At 33.6% G+C, this 23,973-nt stretch overlaps 1 protein-coding gene across 3 annotated transcripts; it reads left to right on the top strand.

Moving 5' to 3' along the window:
• The first annotated feature begins 1,436 nt into the window (after positions 1 to 1,436).
• On the top strand, positions 1,437 to 22,990 carry LOC146938122 (uncharacterized). 3 transcript variants are annotated; one of them, XM_085752134.1, is made up of 8 exons: positions 1,437 to 1,634; positions 1,769 to 2,242; positions 7,689 to 7,838; positions 17,986 to 18,069; positions 19,339 to 19,545; positions 20,038 to 20,226; positions 20,823 to 21,199; positions 22,203 to 22,990. In XM_085752134.1, the coding sequence occupies exons 1-8, from the start codon at positions 1,514 to 1,516 to the stop codon at positions 22,815 to 22,817; spliced, it is 2,217 nt and encodes a 738-aa protein (XP_085608260.1). In that variant the 5' UTR covers positions 1,437 to 1,513; the 3' UTR covers positions 22,818 to 22,990. The 3 variants fall into 3 exon arrangements, with proteins under 3 accessions (XP_085608260.1, XP_085608261.1, XP_085608262.1); XM_085752135.1 differs by lacking the exon at positions 17,986 to 18,069; XM_085752136.1 differs by lacking the exon at positions 19,339 to 19,545.
• Positions 22,991 to 23,973: the final 983 nt, after the last annotated feature.

The raw sequence follows: 23,973 nt of genomic DNA, 5'->3' as shown, positions 1-23,973 counted from the left end.
AATTAGTATATCTTTTAACTTGTATTGAGGCTCTATTTAAGAATAAACTTCTTTTTTTTTTTTTTCACTAAAAGAAGGAATAGTTAGAGATACAGCTAGTAATTTTGAATCGTAATATTGGATTATTGGTAGTTCATACTCATTTATCTACTTTACTGAACTTTGAAGTTAGTTATGCACATGGGGTGCCGATATAAATTTGTAGGTAACAATAATTGGAATCAAAGGCAAACTCATGTGTTACGACACTTGATCTTCTTCATCATGAAATAAAACATAAAAAATTCCTCATTACATGAGCAATGTACATCTTCAACAACCAAAACAAAAATCTGTCCAGTTTTATTGCCACGAAAATGATTTTAAATGAATTGATCTTGTAAAATTTATTTTATCTGAAGTCTCTTAAATGTAACGTTTATGTTCTGATAATTATTCAAATCAAAGTAAATTGATCAATAAAATACATGTAAATCGATTGTACAAAAAAAATGTATAAATAAAAACTTCAAATTTTAGATTCAAGTTAGAATCGATTTTAGAGATAAAATCAATTCTACTCGAACATATCTAAACATATCAAAGTCAATCATACATCTTTAAAATCATTTTGCTTATAAAAAAATGAAACCAAACATAGACAATATGTAAAAACTTTTCCAACCATAATAATAATATTTGCTCCCAATAGACCAAAACATTGTGACATTAGAAAATGCTATTAGAAAAAAAGGGCTAACATCAAGGCCATGAGATACAAAGCCTTATAATAGGCTAAAGACAAAAGTTGAGAAAGAATATAGCTTTTGCTTAACCTTATGTTTCACTCAGCACCGAACATATTGCACTTTGCTTTTGTCACATATGTGTTGTTTCACTCGGTTGAAAACTGCAACGATAAAAACACGAAAGTGAAGAAAGGAATAAAAAATAAAGTAATACACAGTCTCGACCATTTTTTTGTTCAGCGAGATCTAGTTTTCATTATTTACAAAATTAAACCTTTTACCTTAGATAAGACTAATGAGATTTATTGCAACGCAAGAAACACTTGTTTTGCTTCAAAAAATGGAGATTTTTAACCTTAGAAATAATATATTTTGGCCCTAAATGTGGTGTTTTCCTTCAGATTAATTGGGAAAATAAATAATCATTTTTGAAGAAAAAAAAAAGTCACAATTTTTGAACCAAAATTGCAACAAATGTGATGTTTGAAGTTAAAACGGTTCAATTTTAAATCGATAGACCATTTTTCACAATTGTGATAAAATATGATATAAAAAAATGCAATTAAACCAAATAATGATAAGAGTGTTACATACTCCTAATGTGAAACTCATAATTGGAACAGAATATCAATTTTCTTTTCCGGAAGTCTCGGATTCATAGCTTCTCTTTCTTTATATAAAGGAATTAGGTTTGCACTAGATCTGCTCAGTTCCTTACATCACCACTACCCATCTCTCATTGATCTTATTCTTCTTATTTTCATTCTAAGTTTCAAACTTCCGAAATGGATCCTAATTCTATGATTCAGCCTCAAGATGAAGATGAAATGAATCCTAATTCTATGATTCAGTCTCAAGATGATTCCGAAGATGAAGATGAAGATGAAGATTATGACTCTCAAGATGGTACGTCTAAACTCTCCTTATATTTATTAGGCTCTTTAAGTTGACGTTCAATATTTCCAACATTTTTGTGATTAATTAAATATAGTATGTCTCACTATTTTATTTTGTGACAATAACTTGCATCAAATATGTAGCTGCCGTGTTCCGCCAGTTAGTAATGGAAGACAAATGGGAAGAAGTAATCAAAAAATATGAAGAACATGTATTTTTTCACAAGATAAAAATAAAGGGAAGAGGAACAGCATTACATGTGGCAGTAAGCAATGCCTACAAAGATGGTGTAAAACGACTTGTAGATGCAATAGAAAGGCATGGTGATCTAAGTGGTTTAGAATTGTCAAATGAAAGAGATGCTACTCCTCTTCATAGTGCAGCATATAGAGGATTCACAAGTATATGTGAATGTATCATTGGAGAAGATGGTAAAAGGAAGCATTTGATTAGAGTAAAAAATGCAAAGGGAGAAACACCACTCTTTTGGGCTGTGCTTGCACGCCATAAAAAGACCTTTCTTTACCTACATCAGTTTTTCCCATATGATATCAATCTTGCTATCAATAACAATGGCACTACCATTCTTCACGTTGCCATTCATAGAGAAATATTCGGTTAGTTCTTTATCATCTCTTATTTTATTTATTCTTTTCTTCTTACTTTTCTTACTTTCTTTTTATTTGTCGGAAGAACTGAATAAGAAACATAAAACAATTTTTATGTATGTGTAGCAAAGCAGTTTAAATATAATAATGGAATTTTAAGTCAAAAACACAAGGAGTAAATTAACAACATACATCTACCTTTCCTAAACCTAAAAAAAAAAAAACCTACACCTACCTAAAATTATTATGGATTAAGTTAGCAACCTACACCCACTTGATTATTTACATTCACTTTTGTAATTTTTATCAAATTATTTACACCTTCCTTACTAATTTTTTTATTTTTATTTTTAAAGAACCTACCTTACTAGTTATTTACACTCACTTTCATTATTTTAAAATGACCCACACAAGTTTTTTTTTGATAAACAAACATAAGAAAGTGAGTGTAAATTAATCAAATAAGTCTTAATTATTTAAAGAAAAGTGGGTGTAAATTAACAAAGTGGGTGTTAATAATTTAAAGAAACTTACAAAATCAACCCCCAACTACAAGTTTTAAATAACAAAGGTTAGTTGTTTTTTAGTCAAAGCCAAGTGAGTGCAAGTTGCTAATTTACTCCTTAGGTTGTGTTTGATTGATGGAATGTGATGGAGTGGGATGGAATGAAATGATAAATAATTATGTTCCATGGTTTGGATTTGCAAAAACTAAATGGAATGGAATGGTATATAATTGGAATCCATTCCATCTTATTCCATCAAATCCTCCACTTTTCATTCCCCCCAATTTGGGGTGTATCCAATAGAATGAAATTTTATAATTTAAAATTAGATTCAATAGAAGAAATGATACCTGCGGGAACCTTGAAGAAGGAAAGGTAGTAGACCGGAAGAAAGGATATGACAGACTTCAGGAAAACCAAGCGACCCCCATAGAAAAACTTCTACTTTTCCAAACTAACAATCTAGATTTAATATGATCAACCAGAGGTGTCCAAAAATTTAATTTTCGATTATCGCCACCTATAGGTAAACCCAAATACGAGAAGGGTAGAGATCCAGTTTTACAACTAAGCACCGTTGAAGCTTCTGCCAAACCAACTGACTATTGTGAAAATTAACTTTAAGATCCAAAATCACCTTAAAGAGAATTAAATCTGCTTTCGAAGATCTAATGTTGGCTCAACTTTTATTACCAATCAACAAGGTGTCATCCACTGTTTTATCTTGGTTTTTCGGGTGTCAAACATTGATTAAGTCTGAACCTTTTTAACCTTTGATATCTCATTTTTTCTTGGGAAGGGAAAAATAAGAAAAAACCCTTGAGAATCGAGGTTCGGGAGTTGGTTTTGGTATAGGAAGGTGTTAGGCACCTATAGCAACTATAGTATCCTATAGGAACCGTCTTTACTTTCTACGCACGCGCTTTATTTTTAAATGCTATTTGAAAAACGTTATTTACACCTAAGGGTTTGCTAGGTTAAGAATTGGAGGGAGAAGAATGTGTTGGAATTTTTGTTTTATTGAACTTGGAGAAGTTTTGACTTCTTGCCTACATACCCTTTTAAGGGATCAAACTCCATGTAGTTCTCTTCCAAAAAAAGTTTTTGTTTTTGTTGGTTGATTTTAATTTTGAAAATGGAATTTTGAAGAATAAGAGAGAAAGGCCTCAAGGGCATAGGATTTTGGAAAATGTGAGGTGTGATTAGTTATTTTGCAAAAAGGTCTAAGTATTTAGCAATTGTTTTATCATTTATTAAGAAAATAAAAGGGAAAATTCAATGGGATTTTGATCCCAAGGTTTCTTTGGAAAATTATTTGAGTGAAGTTGTTCACATTTTTTAGAAAAGAGAATTTTTCTAAGTATCGTGATGCCTAAGCATACATGTAAAGCATACATTCCCTATATACATCTAAAGTATCCATGTGATGTGTGTGCATGTGTCGGTGCTTGTGTCGGTGTACATCATTAGAGTCCATTGTCCGTTACATAGGCCCTAGTTTACATGCTATGGTCTTGCAAGAATTTAAATTGCATAAAATAAAGTACAAAAAACCTAGGTTATACATGCTAAGTCCTTTGCAAGAAAAAAATAAATGGCAAGAAAATAAAGCTATAGAAATGAGGGGAGATGAGGAATGCTTATGAGTGAATGAAACATGAAATGAAAGGGTTAGTAGCATAAGGCAAAATAGAGTAGAAATTATAAGCAAAAGGAACACTAAACAAAGTAGCAAAAACTTGACAAAAAGGTAACAAAATTCTTAACATAAAGGTAGCAAAATATACCTAAAATTTATCATAATATCAAAACAAATATTTGACCTATAATCCTCATATCATGACAATTTTTCAAAGGTTTTATTACAGCAATAATGTGAGAATTATAAAAACATATTCAAGTCAAGAGTTATGATACATTTTTAGATACATTTGGCACTTTATTTTCACAAACAATTATTTATATGACTTGTAAAACAAGTAACTAACCACAACACGTTAACATTCAGTAAAACACATCAAGTACAGATGTAAGCTCATCACAAATTCACATATCACAAATCAACAGCATGTATCAAGAATTAGGATATTTTTCACAAGTTTTAACACTAAATGTCACAAATAAGCAAGAAAATCATCACATTATTTTTTACTAATTTTTAATATGCAAAATCACCACAGAAACATCACAAAATGAACAAGAAACATACATGAATTTTTGTAGATTTTTAAAAGGATTTTTAGGCATGGCAGGGGTGTAAAAAACAATACACAGCGTGCAAATAACAAAAAAATAGAGAAAGAATGCAATCCAGTACAAAAATAAGCCCAGGCCCAAACAACCAGATCCAAAAACACCTCAGGAGCTTCAGGGACCGTAGGATTGATCCATGTGGATCTAACCTAGATCCTATGGTGGAGAGTGCAGGGGAGTGGACCGGTTTTGAACCGGTCCGGTTCAGTCCTCTATAAAAGCCCTAAGCTACTGGTTTGTTTCATTTCTCACTTCTCTTTCTCTCTCTAGGTTTAAACTTAGAGAGAGAGACTCTCCCTTCTCTCTTCTTCTCCGTTCACCTTCTCTGCCGGTTTCTGGAATGAAACGGTCGGAGAAGATGAAGATTCATCGGAATCTTCATCAACTCCGCCGTGAATTCCAGATTCCGGCGAGTCTTGAACTCCGATCTACATGGATCTAAACCCTAAACCACTCTATTTTTCACACTGATTACGAATATGAACTCTGATTTGGAAAATAAACGGTGAAACGTTGTAGATCTACGTTTTAAGATTTAGTTTTAATATTTTTTAATCTTTTTCAAAGTCTTTTCGAAGGAAAAGGTTTCTAAATCACCGATCTACTCTGATTCACCGTTTATTCGTATTTACAAACCTTCGTTGAGCCTTTTGCGATGAAAACGAGAAGGTTTTCGTGGTTACCTGAGTTGAAATGGAGATTCGAACAAAGAAATCTTCGGAGTACTTCGTAGAAGTTTCGAATCCTTCTGGTAGGTGTTGAACCGAAAATAAATCGGTGATTCCTCTTCTTCAATCCTTCTTCTTCTCAACTTCGATTCTTTCTGTGATCGTATGAATTCGTCGCTCACAGTGGCGAATTTGTGCTTGAATTGCAGAACAACCGGTTCAATGATGATGATTCATGCTTGAATCTCTGAGAACTTGTGATGAATTCGTTTGATTTTGCTTCAATTTTGTGTTCTGGAAAGTTAGGGTTTGGATTTGGGGATGAATATTCTTGGTGTCCTTGAAAACGGTTAGGATTTTGATCTTTGATTCTGGAGAGAGAATGTGGAATGGTGTTTGTTGAGTTGGCGGTTAGAGAATGATGATTGGTACTGTGCATTGATGATATGACCTTTATATAGGCTGCCATGTACTTGAGACCCAATGAGTGCCTACCACGTGTTCTGGACTTGCCTTGGACTAAATTATGGACTTAGGACCTTTCTGCAATTTGACAAACTTAAAGGACCAAACTGCAATTTGAAAAAAAAGGCCAAAAACAAAGACTTGAAACTTAAAGGATTGTTCTGCAATTTTTGAAAATAAAGGACAAAGGGCAAAAATGGACAAAGAGGACCAAAATGTAAATTTTAACAACTTGGAGGACTAAAATGAAAATAACAGAAAATAGGGACTAAAATAATAATAAAATTTGTTAAAATTGGTAATTTTGAAAATAACGTAAAGTGAAACAAAAATAAAATCAACAAAAGGACTAAAATGAACCAACTACAAAATGAGGTACTTAAAAGTAACCTCTCTCTGTCAAAATTTTATGTGAAATGACCAAAATGCCCCTAGGGACTAAATTGACTCAAATGCAATTTTTGAAAGGTTTTTTAACATGGAACTAAAGCAAGAATTTATACAAACTAATTGAAAAGACTCAGAGACAATTTTCAGGGATTAAAATGAGTTTGAATGCAGGAAATGACTAAAATACCCTTTTTCATGAATTTTTGCAAATAACATTGAAATAAAATGCAGAGAAATATGCAATTGATCAGAGACAAATTCAAATGACTTGAGGTGCAAGAAAACCCTTTTTGGATGGTTTTAAATGCAAGAAAACACAGACAAATACACAGTTGAAAATATTTTCAAAACAAAGATAGTAAAATATGCAGATAAAACATGGTAAAATATCAGGGTAAAACAATAGCAAATTGGCAATCTCTCAAGAGTCAAAGACACATATCAGAGATGGAAAAACATTTTGAGCAAGTATTTTTAGGTCCAAAATTAGGGTATAACATCCACAAATTGAAGATGCGGAAAAATGACTCCAAAACCATCACCAACCTTATAACCAGAGAAGAGATCTTCTACTATAGTGGCTTTCATCATAACATTAAGACCCCCGGCCGCTATTAAAAATATGAAAGGTTAAAATGGATCACCTTAACGGGGCGCTCGTTGGAAGGAGAATTCTGCTGTTGGGCTACCGTTAACAAGAACATAAGTTGTAGCTGTGCTACTCTTTAATCTATTTCCTCCATAACGTTGGTAAATACATTTTAAACAAAACAACATCCAAGTAATTTCAATCCTCTGAGTCAAAAACTTTCTCGAAATCAACTTTAAAAAGAACTAAATCTTTTTTTAATTTTCTAGCATTATTCACCAACTCATTATCAATTAATATACCGTCAAAAATTTGACGACCATAAATAAAAGCTGATTAATTATGCAGCCCTCTCCTCTGTCCTTATCTAATTGGCTAGCTACTTAAATCAAACCATTTAGATCACAACTACACCTTAAGAATAAAATTTCAAAGTATTAAAACAATCAAAAGTTAAAATTATAAACTTATTTTAATAAAGAAATTCTCCTATGGTAAAGTTTAATCTAAACTTGATAAAAAAATATTTACCAAAATTCTTACTGTATATATCTCGTTAATAATCTACGTGCCATGTGCAACAGGTATGGCAAATATAATAATGCATTTGTATCCGATTTTTCGCTCTATGGAGGACAAACATGGCGAGTCTCCTCTTGAACTTCTTGCTACTAGGAAATCAGCTTTCAAGAGTGGAAATAAGCTACAATGGTGGAAGAAAATTTTGTACAACTGTAAGTGACAATGTGTGTGTCTATATATATATATATATGGTATTTTTTATGCGCATATATATGGTATAAAAACAAATATATTTTTTTATAAAAATAAATTAAAACAATTTTAAATTCCAATTTTTCATTTGAAATGCTTAATAATTGGACTCGTAATCACTTAATAATAGATATTTTGATATATCATTGGTGTCTCCCAGCATACTCTTAGTTATGTGCTTTGATTCAAAATATATAGATATAGCTTTCTATAGCTTCTCAGCAACTTGGTGGTCTTTGGGGTCTTTCGACTCATCCATCATGTTAAGCATGTGAAGACACACCTTCACCAGGGTACAATTACAGTACTTAACATGCAACATTGCTAGGTTGGTCGTCGTGGTAGCTCTCCATCTAAGAAGAGGTTAAGTTCAATCAGTCTTTCTTCCCATCTCCTTTTGGTAGTTAGGGACTCAACTCATATCAAACAAACATTTCCATTCCCATTTCATGTCGGTCTTAGGGAATTTGGCACTAAAAATAAAAGTGATCAAGTTTTACTTTCAAAGATTTGGCATTAAAAGAGTTTGTTTGAAAGAAGCACGAAGCTATAACTCTTTGAATCTAAAGCGAAGAATATCATAAGCTCATCATGTCTAAACTACAAAAAAGGGGTTTAGCTCGTGATGACCTTAGCGATGAAGATGAAGATGAAATGAAACATAAATGAAAACATTAAAAAGCTAAATTGATAGATAAAATAGAGTTATGAACAAATTACATTCCAACAAGGAAAGATGTGAGCTTGAAGCATCACCAAAGTAATTCTAACTCTAAATCACTAAGAACTAGCACTCATGCTCATCTATGGAGGAGATGAGATGGAGTGAAAACTTTAGTGGTTGCTAACCCTAACTGGAACTTGACCACTAATTTCACTATGCATAATTCTAGATCCTCGGCACCAACATGTGGTTATCCTTTTATAGTACAAGGAAAAAAAATATATGTTTCTCTTTGATGGATGATCCTCAAATGAAAAATAAAAACCTTATAGACTCCAAATGTCACTTCAATACAAAGATTTCATAAATTTGAATTGATCACCTATCATAACTAAATAAGTTCTTTTCATGCACATAATTAAATTATCAACAATTTTATTTAAACACTCCAATTTTTCCCACACTCTTTCAACACTTTATTTTCTCTCTATTCATATCATATCATCACTTTATAACATATATCACATTACTCTACCTTATCTATTATATCTAAACGTGTATACGCCGCTCTATTGGGGGTGTCTAACATATTTTCCTTAATTTATTACTCCATTATTTACTTAATCGATTAAACGAACTTCATAATTGATTATTTACTGCAAAAATAAAAACCTAACGACTTCTAGGGTCTGTTGGGTTCAATGGAGGGGAGGAGAGGGGATCGATTTTAATGGAGGGGAGGAGAGGGGAAGGAAGGAGAGTTATATTAATTAAATATATGCTTAGTTCACAAGAGGGAAGGGAGGGGAGGAGAGAGATTTTAATTAAATATATGTTTGATTCAATACAATATGGTATTTCTACAAAAATCTGGAAACTAGCAGGGGGAGATTTTAAAACCGCATTAATTTGTATCTCTCCATTCTTAAAAAAATCTCATGATTTTAAAATTATTCACTTTCTAAAAAATTAAACATGAAAACTCAATAACCTAAAACTTCGTAAATAATCAAATATTAAAGCCCTAACAAAATATTAGATAATCATAGATTTTTCTTGTAAAAAAAAAAGTATTGGTAAATTTTAGAATACAATATAAAATTATTTGAAATTTTTTTATTGATAGTAATTTTTTATCTTGACAATCCATGTAATATTTGCTAAATTAAGTTCTATATAAATATGTAAAAGAATATATTAATAAATGTTTTAATATGCATACAACGAAAAAGTATGAACCAATTACATTAAGAAAAATAATTAAGAATAGAACACGTACCATTTCATAAAATATAAGAACAAATTATTATTTTTTGGAACAAGTCAAAATGGATTATATTAACAAACCAACAGAGGTCTACCTTGCACAAGGCGTGTTAAAGTAAAACGCACAAAGTCAATTACAAAGATACCAAAGCCTATAACAACGGAACGCGACGAAAGGGAAACAAGAAAGACAAAATTACATAATTAAACCCATACAGTTTAGAGGGTATCGCCACCAATCATGACAGCCAAAAGCAAAAGTAAACAAATTTGCCTTCAACCACACAAAAAAAAACTTAACCTTGTCTAGAACACATGTAAATCGGATGTCGTGTTTTCGAAAACCCGGTTATTCCTTTCCTTCCAAATAGTCCAAACAGATGCAAGCCAATGCAGCCTCAAGAATGAATGAGATGAACGAGACAAACTAGGATACTGTCCAAACTGAAGGAAATGATCGCGTAAAACTCTAGAGTCAACCATGGAAATGCCTAACCACCACCGGATGAGATACCACAAGCCGCCGAATAAATTGCAACCCAAAACAAGATGGACAGCTGTTTCTGCAGAACCGCACCCACCAACACAAACGTTGTCACCTTCCTGAAGAACCCTCCTCCACACCATATTATCCCTAGTTGGAAGCTTGTTGTGGAGAAGACGTCATGAGAACAAAGAGAATTTCAACGGAACCTATTTATGCAAAATATTATCAATCGAACCCCTATCAATAGGTTCTTCCGCAGTTGTAAGGAAATGATACACCCCGCTGACAGAATAGCCTTTAATAGGATCAAGTAGCGACCGCAACTTGTCAAGAACGTCAATATGCAAAACAATGTTACATAACAGAGAAATACATTCCATAATATTCTCGTCTTCCCATGCAAAAAGTCTCCTCCTCCACCATCATGTCTCTCCCCCTTCCTCCCACTCTAACTGTGACATCTCCGCTACTAACACCCACCTGTTCTCGGCTAGCTCAAACAGTCTACTAAATCTAACCCCTAACAGAGCTCCTCCGATCCAATTATCCATCCAAAAGAAGGTGCCACTCCCATTACCCACAACCTGGTGAATATTATCATCAAACCACGCCCCACTCATACACCCACACCCTCATAGACACCAGCCACCTTCCGCCACCACAACAAACTATTCCTCCTCCTCCCCCTCTCTTAACCGCCCCCTCCTCACCATATTTGGCCACCAAAACACGATACCAAAGCCCCTCCTTATCCGTAAGCATCCTCTAACACCACTTCCCTAACAAAGCTAAAATAAATTATTTCAACTGCCTAACACCTAAACTGCCCTCCTCCTTAGGTAAACAAACAGAGTCCCACTTTACCTAAGATATTTTCCTAACATCCTCACCACCCCCCTAAAAAAAATCTTTTAAAAATAGATTTAATAGAAGAAATTATACATGTGGGAGCCTTGAGGAAAGAAAGAAAGTAAACCAGAAGCGAAGACAAGACAGATTTCGGGAGAACTAGGAGACCACCTAACAACAGATATTTGCTCTTCCACTTAGACAAACAAGAAAATAATACAGTCAATCGTAGGTTTCCAAATTCCCACCAATAGGCAAACCTAAGTGCACGAACGGGATAGTCCCGGTCCTACAATTCATCACCAAGGTAGCTTCATTCAACCATGAATCAGAAACATGCACACATGTTAACATACTCATGTTAAAATTAACCTTTAATGTAACATCCATACTAGACATATCTAGAAAGTCTAGCATGTGCGTTAGTTTAGTACTAGATACATTAAAATTTACAACATAAAAACTTCGAATGAATTTATGATACAATAAACGCGTTCGTACATTATCATTACAACATGTCTTATCTTAATTAAGATACATATATCCTTGAAATCCATAGACGTACGAACGAGCTCTTGCAGAATAATCCATCCGGCTACTACCTTGACGTCCAACCTGATATCTGAAACAAATAAGGATTGGGATGAGACATAATGTCTCAGTGAGTTCCCTTAAATCCTAGGCTATAGGTAACCTCAGGGGAAACCTACGGTCACCACGTGTCTACAATACAACCTGACGGTTGATTATACGTGTGTGGTCATGCTTTCTAGACGGTAGTGCATGCTAGACCCGTCATAGGTTCATCTTACTTGTTATAGGCTTCACTTCCTATACGTGTCATGGCGACCGAGGGGGAATCTAGGACCACATTGCAAAGAATACGCTCTACGTATCGAGGCCTAAGCATAACATGTCATGACACGAATCTAAACCGGACGATTAGGGGAAACCTAAGATCGTCATCGGTATCATATTCTTTACTTGTTCTATACATGACTTGTACTTGCCTTATAACATCTCATGCTCTTGCTCTTAACTTATTCATACATGAAATCATTCTTGCATAATCATGAACATAATCATAAACATAACATACATGGTCGTGCATAAGTTCATTCATTAGGTTAGCGTTGAACAAACAATTACTATCTAGATTCATTCTACGGAGAGCCCCGGGTGGAGTAACCCCGAGAACAATCCCATACATGACCGATGAAACATAGCAAGGGCTCATCGGACTCCCTCGGTGTCGTGCGGGTCCCTTAAAGCTTGAATCGTTCCCCTTGAGTCAAGAACCTCTCGTATCCCCCTGACGTGGATAACAAGAGACACGAACACCGACATCTTGTTACTCAGTGACATGCGGGTCCCTTGCGGCTTGAACCATTCTCATCATGAGAACCGCTTATATCCCCCTGGCGTGGATAGCAAGAGACATGCCACCTACACTATACTTGTCATGGTCTTGTCGTTCATGAAGGATAAACCTATTCATGCTTAAATGTTTACCTCGGAACCTTGATCGATCCGATTAGCGGTAAATTCATACTTAAACATAGTGGTGAGATTAACTATCATGTCCATAACTTAACATACTTGCTATATCATTCTTGATCATGTGCGAAGAAACATACTTCATGTCTTATCATTCTAGGGATTCTTGCTTAACATGCTAGTTCTCGACCACTATGTCGAGGCTCTAGTTTTTTTTCCTTGCTAAACGTATAACTTGCTACCCCGGTTCATATCAAATCATACATGTCATTCTCTCATGTACCAAACATCTCTAAACATGTTTAATACTTGCCTCATTAATAAGAAATCTCTTTTAGAAAATCATCATATAGGACCTTGGTTTGAGGGGTTTACTTTTATAAAAGACTGCTTGAAGAAAACTTGACCAAAAGATGGCTTAAAACCTGAAGCGAGCAAACAGTGCCCTAAAACACCATTCACTCGCGAGGCGAGTTGCTTCACTCGCCGAGGCAAGTTTCCTTGCTCGCGAGGCGAGTTGATGGTGAGCAACTCCCTCGCTCTGGAGTTCCAGCTCGCCTAGCGAGCTGTGACAGTCCAACACCTGCATTTTTGTTATTTTGACTCCAAAAGCTCAAACCAAATGTTCCTAAACATATTTGATCATAGAATACTTGTAAAAACACTTATATGGCAAGTATTAACACATTTAGTGAGCATGGCAAGAAAAAGGGGCAACTAATCACATTTTTAAACCCTAGAATTTTCATGTTATTGTATAAGGCATAAACATAATCCCAAAGGTAGGGAATACTATATATGGAACTCACCTAGTAAATTTCTTGTAGCATCACCAAGTCCCAAGCTCAAACAACCAAAACCCTAGCTCATGATCAACATGCTTTCTTTGATTAAACCATTCAAACTTGCTATTCTTTGCCATAAAAGAACCATAATCCCTGCTAGCTCATCAATCCTTAAGTTATACTCCAACTCAAAGCTTTCACCAAAACCCCAGACTTGAATCTCTTCTATAGAGGAGAAGAATTGGAAACAAACTCAATCCCAAGCTACCAATCTCTTGAGGGGTGGTAGAGAAACCAAAACTTAACCTTGATTCTTTGAGGAAGAAGATTTGATGAGTTGGTGAGGTGAGGAGAGAAGAGAGAGGCCGATGGCGTAGAGAGAGGGATGAGAGAAATATTTTCTCCAAACTTAGAGGTGAGAAAGTGGATAAGAGAATGAGATATTTTGGTCCCTCAACCAAATAAATATCCTTTCCCTTGCAATTACCAAACTGCCCTTGCCTTAAACGTGTTTAATTTGACATTGATACTTTATCCGTATTAAGCTGACATAACATAATACATATTTCCGTCAACCTTCTTTCCATAAACATTAATCCTCTGGCACGATCGACTGGTAATATTCTGATACTGACAGGCGGGATATTACATTTAACCTAGGAATATCTTCAAAAAGAATCAGCATCGCACTCATAGAGTGCACATTATCCCAGCTCTTTTCACCAATAATAAAAGTATCATCTGCAAATTGGAGATGAGATATTTGCACCGTGTTTTGACACCCAACATGGTACCCACGGAATAACCCAACATCGACCCTTCGGCCGCTAATAGCAACAAAAAAGGAGATAAAGGGTCTCGTTGCCGAAGCCACTTCTCCATCAGAAACTCATCGGTAGGGCAACCATTAACTATAACCGAGTCTGTTGCGGAACCGACATATTCAAAAATCCACTCTCCATAAAGTCGAAAAATTCATTTTATTCATTTATCGAATCAAGATACTTCCAGTCCGCCGAGTCATAGGCCTTTTCAAAATCCACTTTAAACAAGAACATTTCCTTCTTACGGCGTCAAGCTTCTTCCACCGCCTCGATGGCAATAAGGATACCATCTAAAATCTGCTTACCTTTAACAAACGCCGACTGAGAATCTGAAACGACGGTCCCAATCACACTTCTCAATCTATTAGCCAAGACCTTAGCAAGAACCTTATACATACATCCCACCAAGGAAATTGGTCAAATATCATTCCCACCTTTGGAATAAAGGCGATAAAAGTTGAATTTATTCCCTTCGATAGCTTCCTGTTCCGATGAAATTCAGTTAAGACCCGCATAAAATCAACTTAAAGCTAACCCCAAAATTCTTTAATGAAACCGAAGCTGATACCGTCAGGTCCCGGACTTTTAAAACTATTGCAATCCCACACTGCCTGCTTCACCTCCTCCAAAAAAAGGTCGAATTAAATTCCCTTCATCAGTGTAAGTCAATCTACAAAAATTTAGATCATCCACCCCTGGCCTCACAACACGGATAAATTTAAAATGCTCAATAAAATGATCAAAAACAACCGCTATGATATTTTGGACTCCCTCGACTTGAATATGATTAACTTGCACCATTTGTATAACGTTACAACGCCGCTTACTAGACATAATGCCATGAATTTTTTTTGGAATTTGTGTCGCATTCTTTCAACCAGTTCAGTTGCGCCTTTTGGAAATTCATGCTAGTCTGAACACGAGCAATAGAGTGCAAGTTCACTGAAAGATCATGAAGCTCTACCACCTCTTCTTTCGAAAGCGCGCACACTTACCCCTTAGAATCTTGGGAAAACATATGCTCCTTCGCCATTCTCATTTTTCCCTCCATGTTTTTAGAAGAGTTTGATGCCTCTATTTAAGGTTGCCTTTAATCAACTCGAGCTTCTCCTTCAAGACATAACCCCCTATCCATCGATATTAAACGACATCAGTGACCATTGCTTGTGTAATTCATTGATAAGCTCCTCCACATCACCTTTAACTTCATTAATGTCGTGCACCTCAACATGTTCATAAACGACATCGTTAAGTACCGAACGTGTCTCCGATAGAAATGAGTCCTCTCCTAAACAACACCCACATTCCTACACCAATTTTATTGTATAATGACAACCATCAACCAATAGATCCATAGACGTATTCACGACCTCCAACGAAGTAGTCAAAATGAGAATTCGTGCTTAGTCGAGCCTTCCTTTATCTGTAGTGCACACATCTGCTTGAATGTATCTTCCACACTCTAAAACACAGTTTATAAAAAAAATTCATTCCATACCATACAAGCAAAGCCATGCACCATGTTCATACACCACATCCTTCACCGACCACTTGTGCACGTTAGAAAATAGCATTCCAAAAATATCTACTTTGTCATTGAATACTTGTAGGACATCCGCCTGGCCTAAACAGTGAAGAAAAACTCTATCTCCTCCCATCGGAGTCACTATAAAGTTATGAAATCCGGCATCCTCAACCCGCTATTGTAAAGGAAAAACAGATTCCCCATTCACCATTGTCGCGACCACACCCACGCTTGCCCATGTGAAACTTCTTTTAAAACTGCGGTAAGTCCCCAAGATTGCTTGACACTGCCGCAACTGAGTGTTGCACTAGCACTTCCTTGCCTTCAATCCCCTTCTATACCCCTACGCCCTCACCCATCAACTCCATGCTATCTCCCTTCCCGCTTTCCTCCCTCTCCTCCTTCGCCTTTGCTTTCTTAGTTAAAACCCCCTCTGCACCATTCCCGACTAACTCCTTACCACTCCCTCCCCCTCTACACTTTCGCCCCTCACTGCCCACCGTGACCACCACATGGCCCACTCTCACACTTTTATCTCCCTCCCCAACATCTCACTTACCACCGCCCCCACCATCTCCTTCTTCCCCCTCTCACTTATTTCTCCCTCACCACACTTCAGCACCTGAGATTGACCCACCTTCACACCATCCATGATTGACACTCCCTTGCCTTTATCTGAAACAACCGTATCATGCTTCGCAAATCTGTCAAAACTTGCTTCCCTAGTCCAAACCCTGAACTGTCAGAACCACACATTGTTCAGAGCTAGTGATAACTTGTCACAATTCTTCACATTCATGAACCTTACAAAACCATACACCTGCCCTCGAAGATTCCGTTGCCGAGACACATAAATATAAGAAAGTATGCCTCAAACCTCAAGCCTTAAATTTTAAAACAAATGAAGAAGAAAAGAATACGTAATAGATAAATTGGAAAAAAGAATGTGTAGCAAATTAGCAATGGAAAGTGAAGACAATAAGAATACATTGAAACATAAATAAATAAGCCTTAATTTTTTCGTAAGAACGATTTTGACATTCTAAATACATATGAGAATAACTATGTTAATATAATTAAAATTGTATTAATTCATCTCTCTTTCCCTCTCCTCCCTTACAAAAAACTTCAATTTGAGGGGAAGCAATAAATGTGTTTACGAGGGATTTTGCTCCCCTCCCTTCTTCGTTGTAATTTTCATAAACCTTCATGTACTACCACTACCATTTAGGATTGAAATCAAGAATAGAAAAAAAAACATCATTTTTTTCTTCTTTTGTTAAAAGATTATTCATCTTATATTTCATTGTTCCACTAATTTATTTATATTATCTTGCACTTAAAATTTTTAGAGTTTTGATTCGTTTCATATTACGTTATAGTTTCTCACATTTTCTTCTTTCCATTTTATCCTATCATATGACAAGCTGCTTGCATTTCAATATATTTTTAATCATCTCTATCTTTTTGCTATTTTGCTTCTATATTTCAATTTTTTCTTGACAACATATATATTTCTATTTTAATTGAACCATTCTCATACTCCATGTTTTTTTAATGAGAAAAATAATTTAATTAATAACTAGTCAAATCACAAGAATTGACAAAGTAACAAACTAATAAATAATAAATAATAGTATGCTAATAACTACACCTATTTCAATACCAAATCCCTATCCAAAAGAACAAGACTCGAGTAATACAAGTGCTTTATAATTCAGATCTAGGATTAAAGTTGGCGTAAAAAATCAGAACTAGCTTGCTTCACTCCTTCTACTTTGAAATAGACAATTAACTTTAAGGAAAGCCACGTGTAATTCTTTTTTTTATTCCCCCACGTTTTTTTTCTTCATATCCAATACACCCTCCGGTCACTATTATAAGCAAAAATTTACATTTTAAATTCATTCATTTAATGATGGACATAGTCTTTATTATAGACTACATACATCATTAAATGAATGAACCTAAAATGTAAATTTTTGCTTATATTAGTGACCGGAGGGTGTATGTTACTACAGTACTATATAGTATTAATTGTTTGTTGTTCAAAAGAATAATCATAAAGAGCAATAATTAAAAGATAAATCTTGTGGAATTCATGTCTTTTAGAAGTTGAAATGACATTTACATGCATTATTTTTTACTTTTATGCCTCAAGTCATCAAAATAAAAGTCTAATGGTCTTTATAAACTTTTGGTGTTAAAAGGTGTTTCTGTCAAAATCTGGGATGCAAAAACTACAATTGAATTGTATGAGAAGGGTCTTATATCTGAAGACGAAGAAGACAAAGGTAAAGTCTTCAATAAAGTGACTCTTATGATACCTAGTTATGCCCTTTATGTAATGTTTCAACAGTTGTTAGCTATTAATAGTTCTCATATTTATTTTATTTTTTAAAAATAAATTGGTTTTTTTCTAAGAGGTAAAAGATTGAAAAAGATACAATAGTAAAAAAGAAGTTAAGAGTAAAAAGATACAATAGTCAAATATTACAGAAAAGGCATCAAAACAACAACGCCACCAAACCAAAATGAAAAATGATAATAAACTAACAAATAAAATCACTCATAAACATTTGAGTGGTTCAATGCTACATTAATTGATATTAATCATAAGAAAGAGCTTTAACTTTAGTGCAACCATGTCAAAGGGTGAACAAGAACCACATTTCGCTATGCTTACAAATTGACCACATTGATGCTAACTAAATTGAATGAACACATTCTTGTATTTGTTTACCATAAGATACCAAACCTACAAATTAGACAACATGACAAAAGCTATTGTTGTCAACATACAACTGATACCTAACTAGACAGAACATCCTACTACAGTTAACCAGCAATAGGATAATGAATAAACAAATGTTTGGATGTTTTGTTCAAATTACATCATTCCACACACATTGGTGATGCTAGTATTAGTACCACTTGGTGTATTAAATTAATTATAGTTGGAAGGAGATCATTTAGTAATCTCAATGCATATATCAAAATTTTCAATGAAATCAAATTATTCTAAGTAACTCTAATATTCTTTTACGAGAAAAAAATCTTCAATATTAAATTCTCAAATCCAACATTATCCACATCATCATTCATAGTATTATTATATAATAAAGCCCTAAAATTTAATATCAAATTATTAGTAAATATATTTGTGAAATATCGATTATTAATATATATATATATATATATATATATATATATATATATATATATATATATATATATATATACACACACACATATGAAGAGTCATTTTAGTGGTAATAGTTGACTAATCTTATAACCTCAATATGGATGAAACTCAAATTCTATTAGAAAAACTTGTAAATTATTAAAGACCTATCAATAACAATAATAATAAAAACAACAACAATCAACTTAAGAGTTGACTAATTTAGTGGTAAAATATCATCATCATCATCATCATCATCATTTTGAATAATAAGAATTTCTCTCCTTATTTTTAAATAATATAGCAAGCATATGATAATTTTGGTGATGATATTTAGACGTGGTCCACTATATAACTGGTCTATCAATATATATTGCAGATAAAGGTGATCAAAGTGAAATTTCAATACGATTGTACAATGTTAATGAATCAGAAAAGGCAGGCAAAGCACTACATACTCTTACTCGACTAGATTTTTCTAGTTGTGTTAAGATTTTATGTTACCACATTCAAATGTTTGTATTCACCATATGGCATATCATGTTTCCATCACCAAGAAAAAGATGGCCTACTAAGTCACTATTGGGTATGTATATTTAACAACTCAACTTTTAATTTTACATGATCTAATTTGTGGCCTACCATTGTGTTACACAAGAAAGATAATAGACAATTTGATCAATAAGTCTCAATAGATCGAGTGCCATATATAGTGTGTGTGTGATTTGACTTATCAATTTAATGGTGCAAAATAAGCTAATGAATGATACAACACTATTCTATCTGTTGTTGTTGTTGTTGTTGTTGTTGTTGTTGTTGTTGTTGTTGTAATGCAGTCTATTGGTTTAAAATTTGTTGTTATTGTCATGCAATCTATTGGTTTAATATCTATCCCTTATAGTAAATAAATGAGAAATTTTGAGTTCAAACCTCAATTCCTACATACTACAATGTCCATATCAATTGAGTTATGCAGGACGGCACTTTTTACTTCTGCACCTTAAAATTATATCTTTTATTATAAGTCACCATTACTCTTTTGCTCTGTGCACGTAATTAATTAATTTTGCAAACTTAGGAGCAATAAAGAGTGTCAAGAAGAATCACATATATGGTGGTCAACTCTTGGAAGCATTTATGAAAGATCCTTATGGCTCATACATGGTCGGTGGGGCTGTTCCCTTTGATGACGGAGAACATGATAAAAAAACGAAAAAGAATGCTAAGAATTTTGCAGATATCGGCCGAAAATTCCAACAGGAAGGAAGTAAGAACAAAACAAATATTTTCCGTCAAAAATATATTTAATAAGTAATACTTCTATTCCTAATTGTCCTAATTCGTTGTCGTACAACTTCACACATGTTAATATACAACTTGGTCAAAGTAGATTAGCTAAATAATATAGATAGTTAAAATGTTACATATATTTATTATGAACGGAAAGAGTAATATTTTTTTTTACTAATGAGTGTCTTAAATACACACATTAAAGAAATGAACATGATAATATTCTCTTAAAACATTTGTATTCAACTTTTTTAAAGTTTAAAAGTTCGTATTTCCATCTTTCAAAAAAAAAAAGTTCGTATTTCCAATCAAAAACTTCTATTTTTTAATTTCCTTATCTAATACACTTTTTTTGAGAGGCTTAACTATGACACTTGTTAATTATTATGACCTATTAGTGAATTTAATTGATAACTTTTTTTTTTTTTATATCTTTCTATATATTTATAGTTTATCTTTAATTTGTATGAAGTAACATAATTTGTTTTGTAAAAAAATAGTTTGAACCTCAAGATAAAATAGAGGGAATATTATATATTAAGGCATCTGACAAGAAAGACTTATTACTTGTAGCAATGAAGAATATTGAATCAGAATTATCTGCAAAGAAAATTGGCACAAAGGACACTGCATATTTGATTGCAGCAAAACATGGCATAACAGAAATGATGCGCGCGCTTGAATCTAAACTAAAAAGTGTAATCCATGAGACTAATTCCAACAATGAAAATGCGTTACTTTTGGCCGTGAAGAATAGACAACCACAAGTTGTTGAGGGGCTATGGAAGAGTTTTTCCATGAAAACCTTTGAGAGCTTAAATCTACAAGTGGATAGGAATGACAACACCATTGTACATTTGGCAGCATTTGCAACAAGCCACAAAGAAAACACTGCTTGGAGGATATCTGGTGCGGCCATGCAAATGATGTGGGACATCAAATGGTACAAGGTACGTGTGTGTGTGTGTGTGTGTGTATATATATATATATATATATATATATATATATATATATATATATATATATATATATATATATATATATATATAGACACATACATACATACATATATAAAGATATCCATATGATATATTTAAGAGAAAATTGTATGTCAAGGATCTTTTAACCTAATTTAGATTTTATTTTCAACATTTTTTTAATGTAGCTAGTCGTTTATTATGACGAATAATGAAGTTAATTTGGACCAATATTGTAGACATTTTAAAATGCAAAAAGATTAATTTGACAGGAAAAAAATTACTTTTTTTAAACTATGAATGAAATTGAAGAATTTATATTTTTCCGTCGATATTATTTAGAGAGTATTAATTAAAGTGACCACCCTTATTTCAAAAGATCTAACATTATTTTCATCAATAAATAAAATTAAAACCCAAAAATACGTAGTCATTCTATCCAAAGTGTACTTCAAAGTAACTCTTTGATATAGTTATTCTATTTAATTATTCAATAAAGACACTGTATTTTCATGATCTAATAACTGTCAATTTTTTTTTTCATTAAGTATAACAACTTAATAAAAATTTAAAAATCATTTTATATGTATACATCATCAAATTATATGAATTGTACATTTTTTTTGTTGATAAATATATGAATTGTACATATATCATACAATTAAAAATATAAGAGTATACTACGAATCCTCTAAAAAAAATTACAATACAAATATATATTTTATTTAAATATTAATTATGTCAAAAAAAGTTTAAATAGAACAACTTTACCAATATATTTTTGTTCTCCTTAGTGGGTTGCTTTGGTAATTTAAGCGGTCACCTGTGTGTTGCCATTTGAGTGTGTTGTGTTTTGGTAAATTAGAGTATAGCATGTAACCGTTACTTTTCTACCTAATCTCTATTTATGTCTCTTTTAAAACTAGCTAGCATTAACATTTTTCATTTTTTACTATATGTGAATGGTGTTGTATAGTACATTAAAAGACTAGTACCAGACCATTTCCATTATAGAAGCAACAAAGAAGGAAAAACCCCAGGTGAAATCTTTAAGGAGGAACACACAAATCTTCTAGAAAAGAGTATTGAGTGGTTGAAAGAAACATCAGAGTCATGTTCAGTTGTAGCAGCACTCGTCGCAGGCGTCTCCTTTGCTACATCAGGCAGCGTCCCTGGAGGCAATCAGGAAACAGGGAAACCGACATTCGAAGGACAACCAGCATTTGAAGGATTCGCTGTATCTTCGTTAGTTGGACTTTACTTCTCTGTCACTGCACTCATCATGTTCCTTTCTATACTCACTTCTCGAAAACAAGTCGAAGACTTCAACAGAAACTTGCCAATGAAGCTTCTTTTTGGCTTAAGTTCTCTCTTCGTTGCCATTGTTGCCATGTTCATTTCTTTCATTGCTGGACACTACTTTGTGCTCACAGATAAATATACCAAGAGTGGTATCTTGTTCTTCTTATATATTTCCATTTGCTTGCCTGTCACATTCTATGCAGTTGTGCAATTTCCCTTATATATTGATCTTGTCAAAGTTATTTGGAAGAAGGTGCCACCACCAAGTATTAAGGGTGTTCAGTTGTAGAGGTGGTTATTATATTGTATTGCTTTGTGGATTGAAACTCATGAGGTTGGTTTGTACTTGAATAATGTGTCTTGTGTGTTTAATATGTCTAGAGCACTAGCATGGTTTGGTGTGAATGTAGTGTGATTTGAAACTATTTGTATCATTATATGGTGTGATAAGGATTATATGAATTTTCTAACGTAAAAAAAAAAAGGATTATATGAATTTTCTATTGGTTATCCCCTATCTCATATCTAAATTATGAGTTTTATTTCTGGAGAGTGACGTGGGTGGAGAGAGATTGGTAGAGTGGGAGAAATTATGTGTGGATGGACTAACATAATATTTGTCTTATTTGATCAATGTTTCAAATTGACGAGTCTATGACGGACTAATCTTTCCATTTGTCCAAACTATACAAACCCACAAACACAATGAAGTGGATTTGTCCATCAAGCTAAGGATTATATTTTTCTTCAAATCCTTTACTTTCACTTTGAGCCACCAATAAATACACTTGAATTTTGATTGCCTAATGATCATAAGTTAAACACGGATTTCGTTATTACCAAAGAGTTGATTATTACGAGAATTTCAAATCAACCCAATGGTAGCCAACCACATGGCACAAAAACATTCTTTTGGCTTCACATCGGGAACCTATAAATCACGAAATTGATAGAATTGAACACTTTTGTTATTGAGATAGCGCAAAAAAACCTAACCAATTCAAAATGACACACCTTTTTTTTTTAGTGAAAATTCGCAATCAAAGAAAATGTAATTTAAATTTTCCTCAACGCTACAACCATCAGTGCGCAAACATGAATCTCAATTTAAAATTTCACTTTAAAAATTAATTACCCATGGTCGGTATCATATTATCTAAGAATCTTTAATTTATGCAAATAAGGACATCTTCAAAGGAACGATTTTCTTTTGAAATGTGACATTTGACAATGAGATCTTGTCCTATAAACCTTGAGATAATAACTTGTAAGCATCATTGACAACATAAATCGTGTTGTGAAATGACCTCGAGAACCACATGTCAGATAGATTAACCTGCAACTAAAATTTATTCACCAAAGCACAACAATAAACTACCAAATCCTGTTCTCAAACAAAAAGTCATCTTTTCCATCACCAACCCACTCTGTCGATCAAGTCAGTA

Source organism: Medicago sativa, chromosome 3 (genome assembly GCF_051527215.1).
Source record: "Medicago sativa cultivar Bolivia chromosome 3, Bolivia_mono, whole genome shotgun sequence".
Taxonomy (NCBI): Eukaryota; Viridiplantae; Streptophyta; class Magnoliopsida; order Fabales; family Fabaceae; genus Medicago; species Medicago sativa.
Note: the sequence above shows the minus strand (reverse complement) of the source record. Positions and strands in the feature narration are given on the sequence as shown.